The sequence below is a fragment of the Spodoptera frugiperda genome, chromosome 28 (assembly GCF_023101765.2).
Source record: "Spodoptera frugiperda isolate SF20-4 chromosome 28, AGI-APGP_CSIRO_Sfru_2.0, whole genome shotgun sequence".
Classification (NCBI taxonomy): Eukaryota; Metazoa; Arthropoda; class Insecta; order Lepidoptera; family Noctuidae; genus Spodoptera; species Spodoptera frugiperda.
In genome coordinates this window covers 8,311,474-8,330,502 of record NC_064239.1, presented here as the reverse complement: position 1 = coordinate 8,330,502, position 19,029 = coordinate 8,311,474, and the positions used below count along the sequence as shown (strand labels likewise).

General features: G+C 33.8%; 1 protein-coding gene across 1 annotated transcript in view; it reads left to right on the top strand.

Moving 5' to 3' along the window:
* LOC118265166 (ATP-binding cassette subfamily G member 4) overlaps positions 1 to 18,802 on the top strand; it is a 40,924-nt gene extending 22,122 nt beyond the window's left edge. Inside the window, exons 4-11 of the mRNA XM_035577892.2 lie at positions 9,807 to 9,993; positions 10,746 to 10,891; positions 12,152 to 12,390; positions 13,392 to 13,502; positions 14,103 to 14,257; positions 15,183 to 15,369; positions 16,194 to 16,450; positions 16,752 to 18,802. Of these exons, the coding sequence (XP_035433785.2) occupies positions 9,807 to 9,993; positions 10,746 to 10,891; positions 12,152 to 12,390; positions 13,392 to 13,502; positions 14,103 to 14,257; positions 15,183 to 15,369; positions 16,194 to 16,450; positions 16,752 to 17,096 (1,627 nt within the window). The 3' untranslated portion in view covers positions 17,097 to 18,802. The remainder of the gene's footprint in view (positions 1 to 9,806; positions 9,994 to 10,745; positions 10,892 to 12,151; positions 12,391 to 13,391; positions 13,503 to 14,102; positions 14,258 to 15,182; positions 15,370 to 16,193; positions 16,451 to 16,751) is intronic.
* The last annotated feature ends 227 nt before the right edge of the window (positions 18,803 to 19,029 follow it).

Genomic DNA, 19,029 nt, shown 5'->3' with positions numbered 1-19,029 from the left:
CACTGTTGAAAACCTCTCCCGTAGTCCTCCCCGCCTGTTATTTCTTCAAATGTTTTGTGTAATTTATAAGGTACCAGCTTTTTAATCTAATTTCAATCTTTCTAATTAACCTTCTTCGAATAATAAACAAACACAATAAATAGGAATTACTGAACTCGGTGTAGCTATTTCCGAGTTTTGCGCTTAACAACACGTTTTGCGATGTGTTTTTTTATTTTTATTGAGTGATAGATTGCATTGTAAGATTATATAACTAAGTACATATATTTACACATAATAATTACCCTGTTACACCATATTATTGTAGTAACCGTTTTACTACTAGTTACTAAGCCTCAATTAAAATTATCGCACATGGACTGTATGTATTTCCTTGCATTAAGTGTTAACCGTTATTATTAGAAAGAAAAATAAAACATAATAGCCATAATATGTATAAGATATCAAAGATATAACATAAACTTAGATCGCTTTTAATTAAGAACTTATTCTGAAATTAATATAATAGATACCTATGTCGTTACATAGTACAGTTATGCTATGACACTTCTTAATACCCAAATATTAATCTAATAGTTACATAATATGTGAAGCTAGCCCGCTTCAATGCGTGGTTTCCTAATCAAATCGGGTCAATGCACCATAGCTACCATTCAAAAGTTCACTCGAGTTTTAAAAACAAAACCTGTTTCGTAGCTCAACCTATTTTAAAAATTATCATGTGGTACCCCAAAAACCAGTTTGTTTTTGAGGTCTATCTATCAGTGTGTAATTTGTAAATTAGGTAATTTGTGATATTATCAGCCATCTATGTTTTACTGTATAACCTTTATATATGTTTCGGTGATTACCCGACTAGTTTCAAGCTAAACTGGGGCTCTTATCCATATCAGTTATGTTTAATACACGTTTTTTTTTTTTGTTAGTTTGGTGGTTCCTAATAATATATGTTTTGTTGGTCGGGCAAAGAATTATTGATTTTAGATAATGATATTGTTAGTTTGGATTTGTACCTAAGCAGATTGTATGTAATTATGTACTATAGATACTACATATATGTCGTTGACATACTTTTTTCCCTACAGTAATCGTACTCACAGGCTCACCCCTATAACGCATCTTGTACTTATAATTCATTCGTATGTATTTTTTTTTTCGTTTTCGGTAGTTTGATCACAAAGAGAGAACACAATCAATTTGAAGTTACACTAACGCAGTATGTCAAAGGGCGTCACATAACATGGCATTGTTGACAGGAACTAATTAATTATTCTTTTATTTCACGTTCATGTAGCGTGCCAAGGCGCTAAGCAATGAGGTCATTGGCATAAAACATATTATACGTATGTTCTATATCTATACATATTGCGATTTGTGTAAGGCCTCCACTACATTTAAAGTTATTTTTGTACGATAAAATACTGTTTGCAAATTAAATATAAACTACGTCAATAAGATTTTTCTTAAAATAGATTAAAGTATCTTAACTGTAATTAAAATATTCAAGTAGCTGTAGATATATATAGAGTCGCAAATGCCTACGAGACAATATGTTTTGTGCTACAATTTTTTAATATTAAATAAATAGGTATGTGTTCACACCCGTAGTAATATTTTATAAATTACTATTTTCTATTAACGGACGCTAAATAAAACGTAGCATCCAGTTCCTAACCTAATGAATATTTACTAATAGCTACTTGCTTGGAGTAATTAAGCAGGAAACTTCTATAAATAGTTTTCTTGAGGTAATAATTATGGTAAAAAACCTCCTTAGATTTCCATATTAAATGGATTAAGCGGCGGTGAGTTGGCTGCCAAATGAATAATTTTATTAATGGTAAGCTTATAATAAATACAAATACATCTTAGAAATAATAATTAATCCAGTGATTTCTAGTCTGATATCGTACTTTACTTTATTTTTAGCTGTATAAATTAATATATATTAGACATTTAAGAAAAGGTCATGGTATCATTTCTTCTTTTAGGTACATAACATACCTTATGAGAGAAAGTTAGCCTTTACATGAACTTAAAATTACATACGAATGTGTTATAAGTACTATATGTTATAAGAGTGAGCCTATTGGCACATTACCTGGCATAATTCCAGATTTCAGATTTTTCGAAAATTTCTCAATCGTCTGATTCTGAGTCGTAGGAGTTTGGAACTGTACCCAGGATATGGTAATAGGCTCACCCCTTATTACATGGGATTTATAACACAAAAGATAGAAATTGGGTGTTTATTAGACAGTGCCATTACGAAGAAATTTCGAAAAAAAACTTGCTTCTCTCTGCAAAACAAGAATGTTTTTATTCAATAGTACACTTATTTTATTATCTAAAATGGACTTGTAAGTTAATTTCCTGTACCAACACAAAGACTGTAATGTTATGAACTCATTGTTTACTAATCGTACTAACCCACTTCGATACGAAATGAAGAACGGTTACGCTAACCAAACTAATGACTGTATTTAGTTCATTACCACTTTTGATACCAAATCAAGTATAACTGTGATTTGGTCGTATTTAAACTTTATTTTATTGGCTATAAGACTTAAATTCAATCAACTTGAACCGATAGGTTCGTGAATGTGTAGTGTATGTTTTGTTGCTTTGTGTTTAAACTACAGAAAAAAATACTTAATAGTATTTAAAATGTATTTAGTTTCAAAATAAATACTTATATAACATAATCTATACTACTGAATCATTAAAACAATAAATATAAAAACAATACTATCAGACGTTCATAGTCTGCATTGACTATTTCAATATTAGTTTTACACCAAAGAAGTGATTTTAATATAAGAAATAAATAATAAATAAATTAGACATAAATATTAAACTTGATCTCATCGTACGATAAAATTACATATTAATAATACTCCAATAACTTTAAAAGTGTACAGGAAAATGGACTGTATTATTAATCCATTATGATCAGTTTAGTGTGACAGAACTTCACTATATTTGCCGTATTAAAAACAGTCTTCAAAGTATGATCATTTATCATCCTTTGCAGCTTTAATGAATTTTTTACATAGTTCGTACCTAACCTTTGCATTTAGGTACAGTCAAATAAATCTAAATCTATAATTATAAAGAATTAATATGTATTTTCTTATACAATAAATATGTATACCTAATAGATAGAAAAAAACAAATGTTTCTAACAGCAAGATAGTGTGACGATGGAATTAAAATTTAAATGATTGTGAGAAATATCACAAATTCTCAGAAACAAAGCTCTATTAAATAATAATTTGATGTATACAGAATATAATATTGTCGATAAAATAAATAAATAAATACAATAAATATAAATAATTACCATTTTTGTATGGTAATTAGGTGATTAGGGGTACAGAACGGGTGCCAAAATGTCCTAAAAAAATTAAAGTCAAGTTTTAAATATAAATAAAACAAAAGCCTGTCTTCTAAACGTGATACATTAAACTTTTTTTAAGATAATACGTTATATTACACAAGAATATTAATTATAATTTTAAATAAATTACAAACAACTCTTATTATGATAAATAGTTGAGGACAGAAATAATCATAATGACATTCTACGCACTTAATAGGAGAATTATGTCAACATAATAATAATAATATGTAACAAATAATATCAATAATAAAGTCATTAAAGTATTGAATGAACAACTTACGTCAATAGATTAACATGCCGTAATAATGTATTGAAAGCAATCAATACAGTTATAACTGATAAAATAACATTATTTTCTCTCCCACATACTTACAATTTATCTTAATTCAATCATAGAACAAAAGGGATTCTTGTCACTTTACTTACAAAGGGAAAAGTCTTCCTGCTACAAACTGTATACACGTAGATAACCACGTCTTTGTGTTTGTAAACAAGGTAGGTGAGTGAACGGCAGTGATGCATGTAATCAAACTAACGGAACAAAGAAACCGACTTCTCTACTACTGTATTTGGTAACAGTTTTTATTGCTACTGAGTGCTTAGTACGAGTTTGCTTTACGTTTAATGAGATTGGAGTGTTACCGCGTTTGGCGCTCTAATTGGTTGGTTTGTTGGAGCAGACCAATCAGAGCGCCGAACGCGTTAACTTTCCGATCTCGTTCAACGTGAAACAGAATTTGTACTCAGCCCCTGTTTAGTCCCCCTTAATGCCATAAAAATCTATCTATCTAGCTATGAAAAAATCTAGATGAAGACTGCACTATCATAGGATGTGGATGCATTAAAAAAAATAAGAAAATTATTAATACGTTATATCCATAGGCCTACACACATATTTCAAAGCTAATTACTTTAAAATAGGTTTATATGCACTTAGAAACTCGTAGATTACATTACATAAAGCAGGTATTAGTAACAAATTAATGGAAGGCACTCATTTGCTTTGGGTTAATCAACTAATGGCCTTAGTTACAACAGGGTTATAAATCATTTTGTTTATAAACAACGCACGTTAGTGAATGTTAGTCATATGTACATGTATGTACATATTTTACAATCGTCTAAGTACTCTATCTACAAAAGGTATCTCATTGTTTAGTTAGCAGAAAAAGTAAATATCTGTTGTTTATAAAATTATTGTTTAAATGTTCCATTCTTTTCCTACTAATGTTAAAAAGTCAATAAAGAATTAAATCCATTCTAGAGAAGTCATGTTATGAACAAAAACAGATTTGGATATCATAATGACAAAACAAATCATACTTAGAGAGTCTGAACCCAAATTGCTTACGTCGCCATTGTATCAACTTAATATATTTACTTAGTACTAGGAATTATTCCCCTTGGTCAAGTAATAATTTTCTTTGCAATAGAAAACCTTATGGAAAATATAATAAAATACAAAACAGTATAAAGTTTATAATATTAAGTTATTCATAAGACAAACCTGTGGTAGTTTCTGTTGCATTTATTGTTCACCTTGTTCATTATGTACTTGCAATTTAAAAACACTACATTTGAAAGTCCTACTATATTGCTTGTTAAACTCATTGTATTCTCGTGTTTTAGTGTTCAGTGGGCACGTAACTGTACTAAGTGGCACATATTATACTTAAATGCTGTGTATATCTAATTTTAACACTAGTCTGTGTCTCTATCAATTTTTTAACTTTCAATGTTTGTGTTTCCATTGTGAAACATGCCTTAAATAAATAGAAGAAATTTTAAACAAGTTTCATTACAAAACTTCCTCAAACATCTTTATTGAAATAATACTAAGTAATGATAAAAAAAATGCAAATTAAATCTGCCGATTCTCAAGGTTGCTTAGTATGAAACAAAAATTTAAATACCAAAATAAAGAAATATCGTTTAAATCAAATCTAAAACAGACAGAGTATCATAAAAATCTTGTAATAAAACAATTAATATGTATTGAAATCGGAATATAAAATTGTCGGCAATTTTAATCGGGCATTTTGTTATCACTACCTGGCAACGCTGTTTAATTACCCGTTGTAATCGTGTTTATCATATTAATGTAGATGCCTTATCACCACGTCAGAACAGACCCTCACAGTGACTTGTGATGTTAGTGCTCTTTGTCCCGAAGTGTTCAAGCTTATTCTTGAATGAAATGGACATTTAGATATAGCTATAGCGAATTACATCAGTTTGTATGAGTAATTATTGAATTGAATTCCAAGTAACCAACACCATGAAGATATAATATTTTGAAAGTACTAATGGCGATGTCAATCGTTTTTTTAGAGAGTCGAGGGTGTATGGTTCAAAAATTCTTATACATATAGGCAATAAAACTCGGGGTTACTCAGGGTTACTTAAAATATTGATTTACGAGTACAATATAATTATAGTTAAATAATAATAGTGACACGTTAAAATAACACGTTAAAACACGGTTAACACGTTAAAATAAAAACCTATTTTTATGATAGAGACCCACTGCACATTTTACCAAAGTTATCCAGTCAGTTCTTACTAAACTGACTGGATATTTATCTATATGATATAATTCTGAGATTAAGTACTCAATACAGAACTTTAAAGAAAGACAACATCGCTACTTTAAATCAACAATAAGTAAGTCCCTAATGTAAAAAAGAGGTTAGACAAAACTTTTAGGTACTATGTTTGTTAAAGTGTTTATCGTTATCATAGCAATTTTTGCCTGCAACTGTTAGCGCACCTGTGTGATCTAAGTTATCAACTAGGCCGTAAAACCATAAGTTATCGTAATAAAATTACCTTTGCTATCACATTTGTGCCGCCGAAAAGGAAAACCGGAATAATTTAACCTCTCTTTTTATATTATAACTTTCGTGAGACATGCTAAATTAATCATTAGGTTTTTCGTTATTATTTGACGAGGTACTCGCAAAGCGCGACAGCCGCCAAGTCGAGGGTCGCGAAATGCTACTCATAAATATGAGCCTCTAGCATGGCTTGAAAGTTCCCACTTCAGTGGAAGACGGGAAAACTGGTCCTCGTGAAGAAGCCGGGGCGCCCTGCGGACTCTCCGTCCGCGTACCGGCCCATTGTGCTGCTCGACGAGGTGGGAAAAGTCTTCGAAAGGATAATTTCGAACCGCCTCGTCGCGCACTTGTCGGAACTTGGGCCGGACCTCGCGGATGGCCAGTTCGGTTTCCGCAGAGGGCGCTCCACGGTGGACGCCATCATGCGCGTACGAGACCTCACGACGGGGACTGCAGTGTCCAGGGGTAAGGTCGTTGTGGCGGTGTCTTTGGACATCGCCAACGCCTTTAACTCTCTACCCTGGAGCTGCATATTGGGGGCACTCCGGTACCACCGGGTGCCTACCCACCTTCGTCGTGTAATCGAGGCTTACCTGTCGGACAGGTACGTGACGTACGCCGGTCACCAGGGCGAGTGGAACCGGCGAGAGATGTCGCGCGGTGTTCCACAGGGTTCGGTTTTAGGGCCGCTCCTGTGGAACATCGGTTACGACTGGGTGCTGCGCACCGACCTCCCGAACGGCGTCAGCGTAGTCTGTTACGCCGACGACACACTGGTGCTAGCGCACGGGAGGTCGCACCAGGCGGCGGCCAATCTAATGGCAAGAGCGGTTGAGACGGTCGTTGCAAGGATCCGGCAATTGGGACTCGAGGTGGCGCTCCACAAGTCCGAGGCCATGTGCTTTCATGGCCGCGGGAACGCGCCACCTCCGGATGGGTCCCAAATAACGGCAGGAGGAGTTTCCATCGGCGTCGAGACGACGATGAAGTATCTAGGACTCGTCCTCGACAGTCGATGGAACTTCGTGGAGCATTTCCGACATTTGGCTCCTAAGTGCGGGCCTGCGGACGGCGAGCAAGGGTAGCTCACCGCCCGAACAGAACCAGACCCGTGCGTGCGGCGCGTCGCGTTCCGCGCGCGCCTCAAAGAGCCATCAGACCACCACAGATGGGGCCCAGTAGGGCTGATGCCTGATCCGGAGCTGCGGACTACCTAGCGGGTTTACCGGGGCTCCGGTTCGAAAAGCAGGAGTAAGACCGGGGTGGTTTTTAGTCAGTAAGAGTCTGACACTCCCTCTCGCCTCGCCCAAGGCGAGAAAAGTCATTGGATGATTTTCCCCTCTCAAAAAAAAAAAAAAAAAAAGCATGGCTTGAAACTAGTCAAGCTCCTCGTAAAATAATTACAAGTTAGCCGAAAAACTTAATAATTATTCCAAAATCCCAGTATAACAATTATTCAATGGCATGCAACTGATGCGGAAATCTAAGACACACATTTAATCGATTTCAGATCAAACTTGTAGAATTTTCCTTCCAATATAAGAAACGACATTCCACATATACCTACACAAAGGAAACATTCTACAGGACACAATTAATGGATACTTCCTCATGCTCCAAATTCTTACATTGAGCGGTGACTCAAAGCGTAGGAGATGAGAAGCGACCGGCACTTACGTCGTTACGTTTAATGCTACCCTCAGTGGTAATCGGCTTATTCTTGCTGTCATTTTATTATTACAGACTACGGTACATAGTTCAAGCTTGCCAATGCCCAATCTTCATAGGGCGTGTGGTCTGAACGCACTACTTAATTGAAATTAACGCATCCTATTGCACGACAGAGGGAGGAAATCCTCAGTTCTGAGTTGAAAAGGAACAGCATCGCTTCAATGAAATAATGTTCGAATGCATGGACATGGAATGTATTAGTGACATTGACCTCTAGGGTTCAAGGTTTATGTACTTAATTGTAATGAGAAATGTACTGAAAGCTTATTAATATGTATTATACATATAATATACATTCTCAATAACTCTCAACTCGACACATAGTCAATCGTATCTACAAAAAAGTTATATAATTAAGGATGTCATAAAAATATTTTACTAATATTTAAAATGCGCATGTTTGTGAGTTTGTGTGTTGTGTCTGACTCAATCACGTCAAAACGGCTGAAGGGATCGGTATGAAATTTGGAATAAGGGTAGATTATGGTCTAAAATAACACATAAAACACTTTGTATCCCACGGGGCCACAGGCGAATCCTCTGGCAGAAGCTAGTTAGTTATTAAATTGTTGTAAGATTTTAACTAAGATACCTATCAAGTATCATTATAATAAGATTACCTAAACAAATTATTACACCTGCTATGATAGAATTTTAACTAAACCTCTATCTAATGATTAGTGAGTAGATAATCGTAGATAAAATGTAACCGAGTCTGTTGTATGATAAAACATTTAACCGTGTTATTGAGGAACATAGTATCGTCAAAAGCAGGGGCATGTGTATAGTAAACTGTTGAAATGTATGTAGGTGTGTATCCAAGGTCTGGACTAGGTCATTGTGATACCTTTGGCTACGTACCTCGTACCTAGATAACGTTATCACTAATGGAAACTGTTAATCATTTGCAGGTGGTATTGATTCTTTATTGAAAGCATTTGAATATCTTGTAGGCTTCTCTTAAATCGAACGGATTTATTTTTCTCATTTTCCGTAAAAAACGTTACACTATGATTTTCTCATGTGTCGTGAGTGCGTTTATAAACACGCAATTTTATACACACATGATACCCAGACCGTAAACAACAATTTGTGGATCACACAAAGAATAAATTAGATATAATATGCACAAATTTGATAAAAATAAAACACAACATATAGTAATATCTCCTGCTTCTGATTTCATTTAACAATAACTGAACCCTATATCGCATGTCTGTTGTAGTAAAATTGCATAAGTATTTGAGGTAAATGACCTAGAAACAGCTGCTCAAACATAACATCCGAATTGGTTCCATTGTCTTTTAACACATGTCTTTTGCCAAAAATAAACAAGTTAATAATATAGCCTTTTTGTTAATTGAATATATTCTATTTTTAGTAATAAAACCAAATATTTTGGTAAAAAAAAATCTCATGAACAGGCTTAAAAATGGTCGTGTTCCTCGTCAAATAATTACATGAATAAGCATACTAATTAATTTAGTATAGTCTACCGAAAGTTATAATATAAACAACATAATAAACGAAAGCGGCAAAGTAATTAAATAAAATGGTTTTCTGTTACTATGTCCAATTGTCTACCTATAATTTTGACTCACCATACAGGTGTTAAAATAAGTTATCTGAATCCTTGATCTAATCAATAGACATATTGAAAATTAAATAAATCTTGATTACAATAGTTACAAAATATTAGAATCTAAGTAAAGTACCTATATCTATCAAAATATATAATTTTGTGAAAGTAAACACCAAACTTAACTAAAATCACTTAAGATAAAACCTTGAACATAATGTTTACATGTATTAACATTCATATATTTCTATTACAGAAAGCCAACAAGCGGGAATATCTTCATCAATGGTCGACTGCGCAATGAAAAAAGTTTTAGGCGGAGATCGTGTTACATATTACAAGACGACAAAGTACAAGACATGCTCACTATCAATGAATCACTACACATAGCAGCAGAACTCAAATTAGGAAATCATATTAGCAAACAACAGAAAAAACGACGAGTAAGTATTTTCATAATAACAGATGTTACTATATAACTGGCTGGACAACTGGCTACCGCGCTACGTGTAGCACGGAGCAACTCTTTGTGTGATCCACAAATTGTTTCGGGTCTGGGTATCATGTGTATGTTAGTACCTAAATGCACGATATAAGAGAAAATCCTAGTCGTCCTAAAAAAACATTATAAGTGTAATAATACAAAATTCATTGAAAGACTAGAAACCTCATCACAGAGGACGATGCTATTTCCACTTGGAAGAATACTTATTAAACATAATACTGGGCTTTATTTTATTACTGAGATTATTGAAATGAAAATCTCTAATAGGTAAATCTTAACTTTAGTATAGTAAACGAAATAAGGCCAAAATCTCAATGAACTCGAACAATCGAATCAAGCAATGAGACCTTCAAACACGATAAATACATAAATAGGATTAATTGAATGTAATAACTGATTTCATCATAATATATTTCTAATCTTTTAAGGTCGAATATTAATTAAATGATTTCGATTTATAATCATAATTTTATTATCAGTCACAAAATATATTATGTATGTATGAACTTACACATAGGGACTACCTGACTACTATAGTATCACAAGGCCTCGATCTTGATAAAGTATTTAATGACATCGTAATGACAAAATGTTATACACCTGCAATATTGACCATACACCATAATCATTATTAACATATTACAATACTTTTACTACTATATCTAAAAATCAATTTATTTTTCTTTCCAGATACATGAAATAATCACATCCCTCGGTTTAAGTAATTCTAAGCACACTAGAGCTGGTCTCTTGTCTGGTGGACAGAAGAAAAGGCTGGCAATAGGTTTGGAATTAATCAGTGACCCACCGGTCATGTTCCTAGACGAACCCACAAGGTAAATAATTTTCTAAACTAAGTACTATTAGGTAGGTTACCGACTAGGAGTTCCGATATCTACTCTTTAAATTTCGGCCTTGACAACTGAAGACCGTGGCAATTGACGCCCGTTGTAAGGACAACCAATAAAAGCGACCCACTACATCCTTTCCTCAGAGGTCAAAGTTGAATAAGAAACACCCAGCAATACGATATATTTGGATCAATCACTCACTGAGTATGTCGTACACTGACATTTCTTTAGTAATGGCCATTTTTGGGCCAATATAACATCAATTCTATTTAGTGACAGACACCGACATCCTGCCTCTATTTTTGTAGTCTGACAACAAACTCTGACACGATACTGCCGCATGAAACACTCAAAAGCCACGCTTCCTTTTGTAGTATTAGAACAACGTTATCTAAAACATCAGAGGGATTAGTGAAGGAATTAAATATTCAAGATAACGACACACGCTATTTAGACACTTATTAAGTAAATATTTTTACGCGCTTTGAATAATATTGTCAGAGGAAAAAGTGTGTGTATGAAAATCCCATTGTTTATCACACTTTACGCACGCAATGACTTGTATGAACCAAACTGAACTTTATGTTAAAATAACATAAAATTATAATAAAATTTATTATTATAATTCACATTACTAATTCACAAATAAATCAAAATTTTCTTATTTCATATAGACTTACGATTCCGTTTCTAAGCTAGTTACCTGATATTTTAATGATAACACTTATCTAGATAATAAGGTGACACTAAAAACATTGTAATTTAATCCAATATATGTCATTAAATTGAATTATACCTATCTGGTGATTGTTACAATGTAACTTCCAACCAATGAGAAGGCACAATTCTCAAATTATTAAATGGCACCTCAGGTATTTTAAATTTGATATTGATTGATAAGATTTATCACACCGTGTAGTAGTACATATAGCACTAATATGCAGCAAAAATTGAAAAGTATCACTAGCTTAAAAGAAATTTACTTATGGTAATGAACCAATTATTCCTGTCGATATTTTCGTCAATCATAATCAACATAATACACAATACACTACGACATTTTTGGTTTGTTATCAATCTAATTGCTTGGAAACAATTTAAGCTTTGAGCTTTGTCTGTTACTATGCTGCAAGGACCACAAAGAGTACATTACCAAAAAACAATATTATTTAAGTTATGACACATGATATAAAAGACCTTAAAACAAGGATCAAAGAGTTCAACTTGATTGTATCTTCTTTCCAGTGGGCTGGATAGTTCAATATCGAAGCAAATAGTATATTTACTTCACCTTTTAGCGCGGCAAGGGCGGACGGTGGTGGTGACCATGCACCAGCCGTCCGCCGCGCTGTTGAGCATGGTGGACCGGCTGTACGCCGTGGTGGGGGGCCGCTGTGCCTACGTCGGCTCCGTACCACAGCTCCTGCCCTATCTAGAACATATGAACTTAATGTGCCCGCCCTACCATAACCCTGTGGACTTTTGTAAGTATAACTCTTGTTGAAATATATTCTAATGGTCAAATACTAAAACGTTACTCAATTCTTGCTCTCTACAATACATCTGTCACTATTAATTCTTTATAAAAGACAGAAATAGAAAAATATTTAAGTTTGACTTAAAATTGAGTAGCGTTTCAATATTCGGATGTTAACCTCTTGGCTATCGGTGTATGGGACACAATAAAGATACATTATGTCTCACATAGATCTTCCAGACATTACAGGGGTTAATTGTCATCTTATAAAGGTTTATCTATACCTATGTTCTCGATATTTACAAGAAACCTTTAAGACAAATTGATGCCTAAAAATCCAGTTAATTTAGAACCGGTTCCATTTTTATAACCATTCAATACAAAATATACCTAGTTTGAATATTTAATAACATAGCAACACTGCATTACATTAACGCAGGCGATTATATTATGTTAATCTATTTTGAATATTTGTACGCCATTCATTTTTATTGGGCTGGGACTAATGTGAACTGTTTAATCGGTTCAGATGATTCAATATTACATCCTGACCAGGGGCGTAGCTAGCGCCGTATCTGCCGTATCAATTATACGGCGCCCCCGGTCCTCAGGGGCCCCAAACATAAGCTCCCTGTTAAGGTAAGATTTGAGGCTTGAGAGACAGGATGGAAAAAATAACAAGGTAGGTACATGATTTTCTCCCACCAAAAAGAAAAGAAAAAAAGGGGGCCAAAACAAACAATTATACGGTGCCCCGCCAAAACACGCTACGCTACTGATCCTGACCGGAATGGGAAATACTGAATAAAAGATTAATTGTTATGATTCAGTTTACGAATGTTAAACATATGTATTTATACTTTAAACATTTACTGCTAAACAGTATCGAAGTTTTAAATATGTATAATGTGTTTATGATATAATCTTTGTTTAACTGATATATTCTTGGTTAGTTCCAATCTACATATTTTTTTCAGAAAAGTAACCATTCTATATTTTTCTTTACAGTAATCGAAATATGTGTAGAAAATGCGAGTGACCTAGTGGAGAGCTCGGGAAATGGGAGGAACAATAGATGGACTGCAAACATATCTCATGAGACTGATAGTAATTTAATAGGTATGTACTATTTACATTATAATTTTACTAGTAGTAATAAACATGTAATAATTTCGCTACAATTAGGTACATATCTAGTTCAAACTACAAGTACTTATAGCAAACGACTTAAGCTTGGTTAATGAACGAGTTTAATCCTTCTATTAAGTCGATAGCGTTAACTATTAAGTAAATGATAATATCGTATGCAAACCGCGTTGAATCCTTGAACTAATAAGTCGCACGTCGACTCCTCTAGATATGGACTTCATTTAAAACTAACTGAATTAATAATAAAATCGTTATTATTAATGAATCGTCACTTTGAGTGACCCATTTTACTAGTTTTGATTGCCTTGCCTTGATCTTCGACACATCAGCCACAAGACGTTCGCTGCTGAATATAGGCCGCTCCCAATGACGTCCAAATGTAGATCTTAATACTCTGTGATTATGATTGCAATCATAAATAGCAAACTGAAGATTCTGTGTAGAAAAAATAATAGTTTTCATTTGGAAAAAAATCCGTGACAAAGACTCTGATAATTTTTTATTTCATTGTCCACGGAAGAATGAAATTTCTATTCTGCCTATACATTTATAATGTTTTTCTTTTTCCAGAAATATCTAGTCTAAGTGCCTGTAAAGAGGTGTGCCTGACGACTCTGCCGGCTCCTAAGGAGGATCCAACGAGTAAAATACTATTAGCACTGAAGAGTACATACACCACGTCGTTTCTCAAGCAATTTGCCACACTCACTCGGAGATCACTTTTGGTAAATATAAGCTTTACTACTATTACAGCTCCATTTCGATCTATCGATACATTCGATCGAATCCAGATTGAGTTTTTGACTGCTGACAAAAAACTATTAAAGGCAAATCTTTTACTAACCACGCAACGTAGATTCTCCCTGATGTGACCATTTTTCCGCGTTTAATAGGATAAACATCCAAAACTTTAAATAACAAAAGTAGATATTCTTAATTTTTGGCAAATCTTCAGTAACAAGATTCTACAAAGCAGATTACTTTATAGTTTTCTGCAACTTGATTCATTTGTTTAATTCATACGTACGAATTGCTATTCCTTTCACATCCAGAAAAGAAACTGGAATCTCATCCAACTGACATTCTAACGTCTTATTATAAAATCGAAGCTAACAATATAATTATTGTGAAATGATACGCTTCGAACGTACTTTGAAGTAAACACTATCATTAATTACACATCTGTGTTTGTAATCATTTGTTTAACGGAACTTTGACTTTTTGTTTTACTTTAAATATTTGCTCCACTTTTCGAAAGTAAGCGTAAAGAGATTATTTTTGAGTAACCAGTAACAGCAATAAAGTAAATGGAAGTATACGGTAGGAAAAATTCTAGACAAAGATTACTTAACCAAAAAGCATTCTTAGATGCAGTCGAAAAAAATCCTTAATTTTGCGATCTCTTCCACATGGATGAATACCTTATTTATCCGAGCAACCTGCTATATTTATCGCGCTATGTAGGTTGTATAGCTCCGTCCCTCTTGCACTGATCAATGATCGACCATTCTGATACAATTGTAATAGCAGACTAAGGACCCTGACTCGAAATTTCTGATATTAAATAGCTACAAAACCTCTAGCGATTCTACGGGTTTCTCATTCATTACTAATTCCAAAAACACTAATTTACTATTTCTTATCTTGCAGACAATATGGAGGGACCCCTCGTTCACTCTAATGACGACGGGCATCCACTGCGCGATGGCGCTCTTCATAGGCTTCCTGTTCTACAACATCGGCCAGGACGCTAAGTACGTGCGGGACAACTACAACTTCTTGTACTTCAGCCTTATGTTCCTCATGTTCACCGCTTTCAGTGGCGTTACTATCAGCTGTAAGTATACCGTCTTTATAAGTTACTAGCTACTTCCGCGCGATTTCACCCGCACTGCTCGGTTCCTATTGATCGTGGCGTGATGATTTAGCCTACCTTACAACCTTCCTTGATAAATGCGCTATCCAACACAAAAATAATTATTCATATCCAGATCAGTAGTTCCTGAGATTAGCGCGTTCAAACAAACAAACAAACTCTTCAGCTTTATAATATTAGTATAGATTTTATTGGGTAATTTAAAAGAACGTTGCCTCACACACTAGAATATTCTCCTGTGTCGTGGGTGCGTTTACAAACATACAAGTTCACATACTACGTTCGTACGTATATGTTTTACTAGGTCTTATAACATTTTCCTCTCTATAAGTACATGGTCACGTTAAAATGTGTAGCATACTTAAACGCAACAAGTTAAACTGATCGTAAAAGTCACTCAGTAGTCGCGTGGGTGAACTTGAATGCGATGGAGTAACTGCATCTGACTCAGAACGCATTACGAGGCCAAGAGGAAGCCCCAAATGAATAATATTATGAACCAATGTTTATGTTTACAAATGAAATTCTATTTCACTACGTATGTTGTTGCATATTCGTTATACCTAATGTTAGAAACTACGTTTTCTTCTATACAAAATAATGTCTGGCTCCAATCCAAAATCTCGCAGTATAATATTCTACAAGAATTTGGCCATAAAGTTAAAAAAACAATACCAATTGGTAGCTCAAAAGAAACAACAAATTATCTTTACCAAAGAAACATAACATCTTTAACAAAAATACCATTCAACAAGTTCAACAATAGTTCAATTTTTGGTTCACAGTTCCCGAACAAATCCCCGTGATCCGACGGGAGCATTTCAACAGGTGGTATACAACGGGGGCCTACTACACGTCGACTATAGCGTCGACACTACCGACTCAGACTGTGTGCACACTGTCGTATGCCTTCATTGTGTACTGGCTTACTGGACAACCCACTGAATTGAGACGGTTTGCTGGCTTCTGCTTCATACTGCTCTTAGTCTCCTACGTCGGATTGTGTAAAGGATTGCTTATTGGATCCTTGTTTAATGTTAAGGTTTGTATTGTTATTGATGCTATTTGTATAAATTTTGCTTAAATAAAGATCAAAAGTAAAATTTTTACTGCTCGGTTGGTGCGGTGGCTAAGCAACTGGCTGCCGCGCAACGGATAGCGGGTTCGATTCCCGCACGGAGCAACTCTGTGTGATCCACAAATTGGTCCAATCCGGTTGAATGTAATAAAATCCAAAAACGAATGTATTGGCTACCAGCATTGATTAAAAAAAATATTAATTAGTAAAATTCAGAATAAAAGTGAAAAAGGATCTTAACATCATTAAAATTCTCTCTTTACAGAATGGAGTAGTATTCGGACCATTCTTCATAATGCCGTTCACCGTGTTCTCTGGGTTCTTCCTCCGGTACTACGACGCGCCGTTCTTCGTGCGTTGGCTGTTCCAGGCGTCGTTCCTCAAACACGGGCTTGTAGGCCTCGTACTATCCATCTACGGCATGGACAGGGCCAAACTCGTGTGTTCAGAGTTATACTGCCACTACTCCTACCCCAACCTATTCCTCCAAGACAACTACATAACCGGTGAAAAGTTTTCCATGCTTATTCTTGCATTATTCTCCATAGGCATTATTGTATCAATATTAGCTTTCATCATATTAAAAATAAGATTAAAGAGCAAATGGTAAGGTTTAGAAGTTGGAAATGGATTGAGTTATGAAAGTGAGACGGGATGTGAAAATCTCGTCGTCTTATTACATAAGTATGACAACGTAACTAGTCTGTTCGAAGAGCGAGCCATAGAATGCACAGGGTGTGTGTAGTGCCAGCATTATTAGTTATGATATTTTTTACTGGAATTTTAATAAAACTACATCGAAAGAAAGTTTATTCATGAAAACTAGACCTACATAATTATGTATCCAGAGGCCAGTTAAAAAAAAGTCACAGAAATATTATGAAACAAAATGAAACATAGTATCAATTACACACAAGAGAAATACTGGCATCAAATGAAAACGATGCGAATTTTCGCTATCAAAAATAGGACAGAATTTATTTTGGAGACAGAATAGATTGTAATTTAAAATATGCTAGACATTCCAATTTAAGTGTAAATATTTTATATTTTAAGTATCAGAAATATCCATAGTATGTAATAATATTGCAAGCTCAAAGTGTTTACATTATAATTTAAAACATGAAGTGTACAAGTATATAAGTGAGTACCAATTGTAAAATATAATATAATGTGAAATTTTATAATATTGTTGTAATAAAAACATTTTAATAAGTACTTGTAATTAATTAATTAATTAGAATAAGAAAGTAATAGAACAATACACATTTATAAAGTAGATCAGAGAATTACAGTAAACGCATGAATTCCTTAGTATTAGGAGTATGGGTTCATCAGAACTTAATGAAAATTAAAAATATATTTTTATAACTAAAAATCGTAGTTCTTATTAGGATACCCTAAGTACTAATGAAATCAAGTGCGTACCGTAAAGTTCGTTTATAATTAATACCAAAGATTACAATTATCACTATAGACATGCTGTTTTAAATACGCACATCAATAAAAAATACCTATAAAGTTAGTTTATCCAATACGTAATTATGGAAAAATTATGTTTCCACATATTTATATTACAGAAACAACATTAAAGACACATTGATTGGTAAAACATTTAATGATTCTTTACATTACAAGAATTAATACTTGTTTTCCAAAACATAAGAACATTGTTAAGAAAAAACATCGTTTGGAATGCCTCAGGGTAACATTTTGGGCCCAACCCTTGTTTTTCTTATATTTTTCACGTAAATGCAAAGAGATTCAATTCCATCTCGATATTATAATTTATTTTTAGTGTCGTCCTACTAAAATAGAGTAAATTAATATTAAAATACTACTTTAAGTGTACGATCAAAGTATGAGAATAAACATTACAAAAGAATTGGTGATTGGTAATTATTCATTTTTATTTCTTAACTTGAATTCAAATAGGAACTTCCATACATCTATTAAAAAAAAATCTTCAGAAAACTAATACGAACTACCGATAACTGAAATATTAGAACAAATTGATGCACCAAACTAATATTAATGTAAGTACAAAGATTTATATAATATATTTATATTTATATCTTTAACAGAAAGAGATTTTAATACTGATTAATAAACCATAGTTTTTGGCCAAATGTGAATATTTCTTTTATATATTAGTTTTAAAGGTAGTTAATTTTAAACGTATGTGATACAGCAAAATTAGAACAATTTTAAGATTGTTTATAAAACGTCGACGAAATTATTTACCTGAATGCAATTTAATTATTTGAAAACATTTTACTTTCTGTTCTCCCAATGTTAATAAATATTTTGGCTGGATCTTTGTTTTCTTTTGTTGCCTCCTTTCAAATATCCTTTACCTATTTTAAGCACTGGAACTTTAGATGTTGTGTCTCCTAGCAAACATCAATTACACGTCTTGACAGTAGTAAAAAAACTTCACCTCACTTTAGGGCTAAAGGGTACTACATTGCACGTATTTACTGCTTAATAAAAATAATAAACCCATAAAAAAAATCAATTGCAACCAGCCTAAAAAGAAATTA